This window comes from Onychostoma macrolepis, chromosome 09 (assembly GCF_012432095.1).
Source record: "Onychostoma macrolepis isolate SWU-2019 chromosome 09, ASM1243209v1, whole genome shotgun sequence".
In the NCBI taxonomy this organism is placed as follows: Eukaryota; Metazoa; Chordata; class Actinopteri; order Cypriniformes; family Cyprinidae; genus Onychostoma; species Onychostoma macrolepis.
The window spans coordinates 36,663,233-36,665,257 of record NC_081163.1 but is presented as its reverse complement, the minus strand read 5'-3'; the positions used below and the strand labels follow the sequence as shown (position 1 = coordinate 36,665,257).

The 2,025-nt window shown below is 39.7% G+C and overlaps 1 protein-coding gene across 1 annotated transcript in view; it reads right to left on the bottom strand.

Annotated features, from left to right (window-relative positions):
- Nucleotides 1-1,488, bottom strand: part of plbd2 (phospholipase B domain containing 2) — an 8,719-nt gene extending 7,231 nt beyond the window's left edge. The window contains exon 1 of the mRNA XM_058787302.1: nucleotides 1,203-1,488. Within this exon, the coding sequence (XP_058643285.1) occupies nucleotides 1,203-1,369 (167 nt within the window). The 5' untranslated portion in view covers nucleotides 1,370-1,488. The remainder of the gene's footprint in view (nucleotides 1-1,202) is intronic.
- Between the last annotated feature and the right edge of the window lie 537 nt (nucleotides 1,489-2,025).

Below are 2,025 nucleotides of genomic sequence, written 5' to 3'. Positions count from 1 at the left end.
TGAAATCTATAGGCCTAACATTGATCATTTCTCCAGTGCTGTTCTCCCTCAAGCTCTCCAGCCCCGATGAGGTGCTCTCAATATACAATTATATATTACTTATTCTTCATGAGCATATTTTAGATCCCTTATTGCACCCCACATCTAAACTTAACTACCTCCCTTAAACTGAGCGTTACTGAACTTTTAATAGGCAGCAAATTAGGAGTTCATTGAGGCAAAAGCCATAGTAAATAACTACTTAAGAGAATTGAACCTTTAAATAAATAAAGTGCGGCTGAAATGTACATGTCTTGGGATTTTACATGAAACCTGCAACTAGCAAGAAACCCATGGTTGTGTTTTAGGGAAGTGTCGCGCACCAAGTCTTCGGTTACGAGTTATTTCCTTTCATGGTCTAAAATGCAACTTCAGCTGCACGTGAGTTTAAGAAGAAGTCCCACAATCCTGTCACGAGTCCCACTGACCTTCTGTACGGAGCGGTTTAGCCAACGCACCGTCAATATAAGAAAGAGGAGACCTCTTAAAAAGCAAACTTTGTTAAAGTATGAACACACCACATATTTGGTTATCATATTTTTGGTTGTAATCTTTTTCTCCGTATACTTTTTCACAGTTCCTTTCCAGATTATTACGGTATTATTGATATTAGACACAACCTAACCATTTAAATGTGTGAGAGATCTGAAACGCTTGATAGCTTAAATATATATCCTCTATTTTCTCTTAAAGAGCAGAGCGCCTGCAGGAGGATATGACGTCACAGCGAGCCTCAGGTCAGTTCTGCAGGAGGAACACCTGAGCATCACCTGAGCCGTTAATGATGAACTCGCAACACCTGAGTGTTTATAACCAGCGTTTCTATTGTTTCCCATACAAATGGAATATTCGAGATATTTCTCTCTTTTAATACAGTGCATGTTTTTTTTTTTTTACCCTTTTTTTACCATTTTCAGAAAAGTAGACGTTGTTGAATATGACTGTTTTGAATATGGTTTATTAATGTAAAACAACATAAACAATAAACGGTTGAATGTTCAGCACTTTGGCGACACTCTGATCACCGCGTTGATATTTAGTGAGTTTCATGACTGAGTTTCCAACATAAACACAACTCTACACTGTGACACACACACACACACACACACACACACACACACACACACACACACACACACACACACACACACACACACACTCACCCCGTGCTACTGATGTGGTCAGTGAAGTTGGCCACTGCGACAGAGTCCGGCTGAAGTCCTTCTCTCAGGAACAGACGGGATGTTTTCTCATCATACAGCGCAGAGAAGATCTGAGCCCGCGACGCGTTTAAAGCACAAACGAAGAGAAGCAAGCGATAAAGCGCCATTGAAGCGCTAGGAACAGATTTCTTCTTCGTGTGCTGAGGCTCCGGCGGCTGACCAGCTCTGCTGCAGCTGATAACAGCGGCTTCTTCTGCTTCTGCTTCTTCTTCGCTGGAGTTTCACAGCAGCTTTCCTGCTCGATGCTCCTCTGCTGCCATCTTCTGGAGGAACCTCCTACACAAAGCAAGCAAATCCATTATCAGGAAGCAGAACAGATATGTGACCCTGGACCACAGTGTCAATTTTTCGAAATTGATTTTTATACATAATCTGAAAGCTGAATAAATAAGCTTTCCATTGATGTATGGTTTGTTGGACAATATCTGGCTGAGATACAACTATTTGAAAATCTGGAATCTGAGGGAGCAAAAAAATCTAAATATTGAGAAAATCACCTTTAAAGTTGTTCAAATGAAGTTCTTAGCAATGCATATTACTAATCAAAAATGAAGTTTTTATTTATTTACAATAATAAATTTACAAAATATCTTCATGGAACATGATCTTTACTTAATATCCTAATGATTTTTGGCATAAAAGAAAAATGGATAATTTTGACCCATACAGTGTATTTTTGGCTATTGCTACAAATATACCCCAGCGACTTAAGACTGGTTTTGTGCTCCAGGGTCACATATGTTCTTTAGTCCGCGTCCAGGTA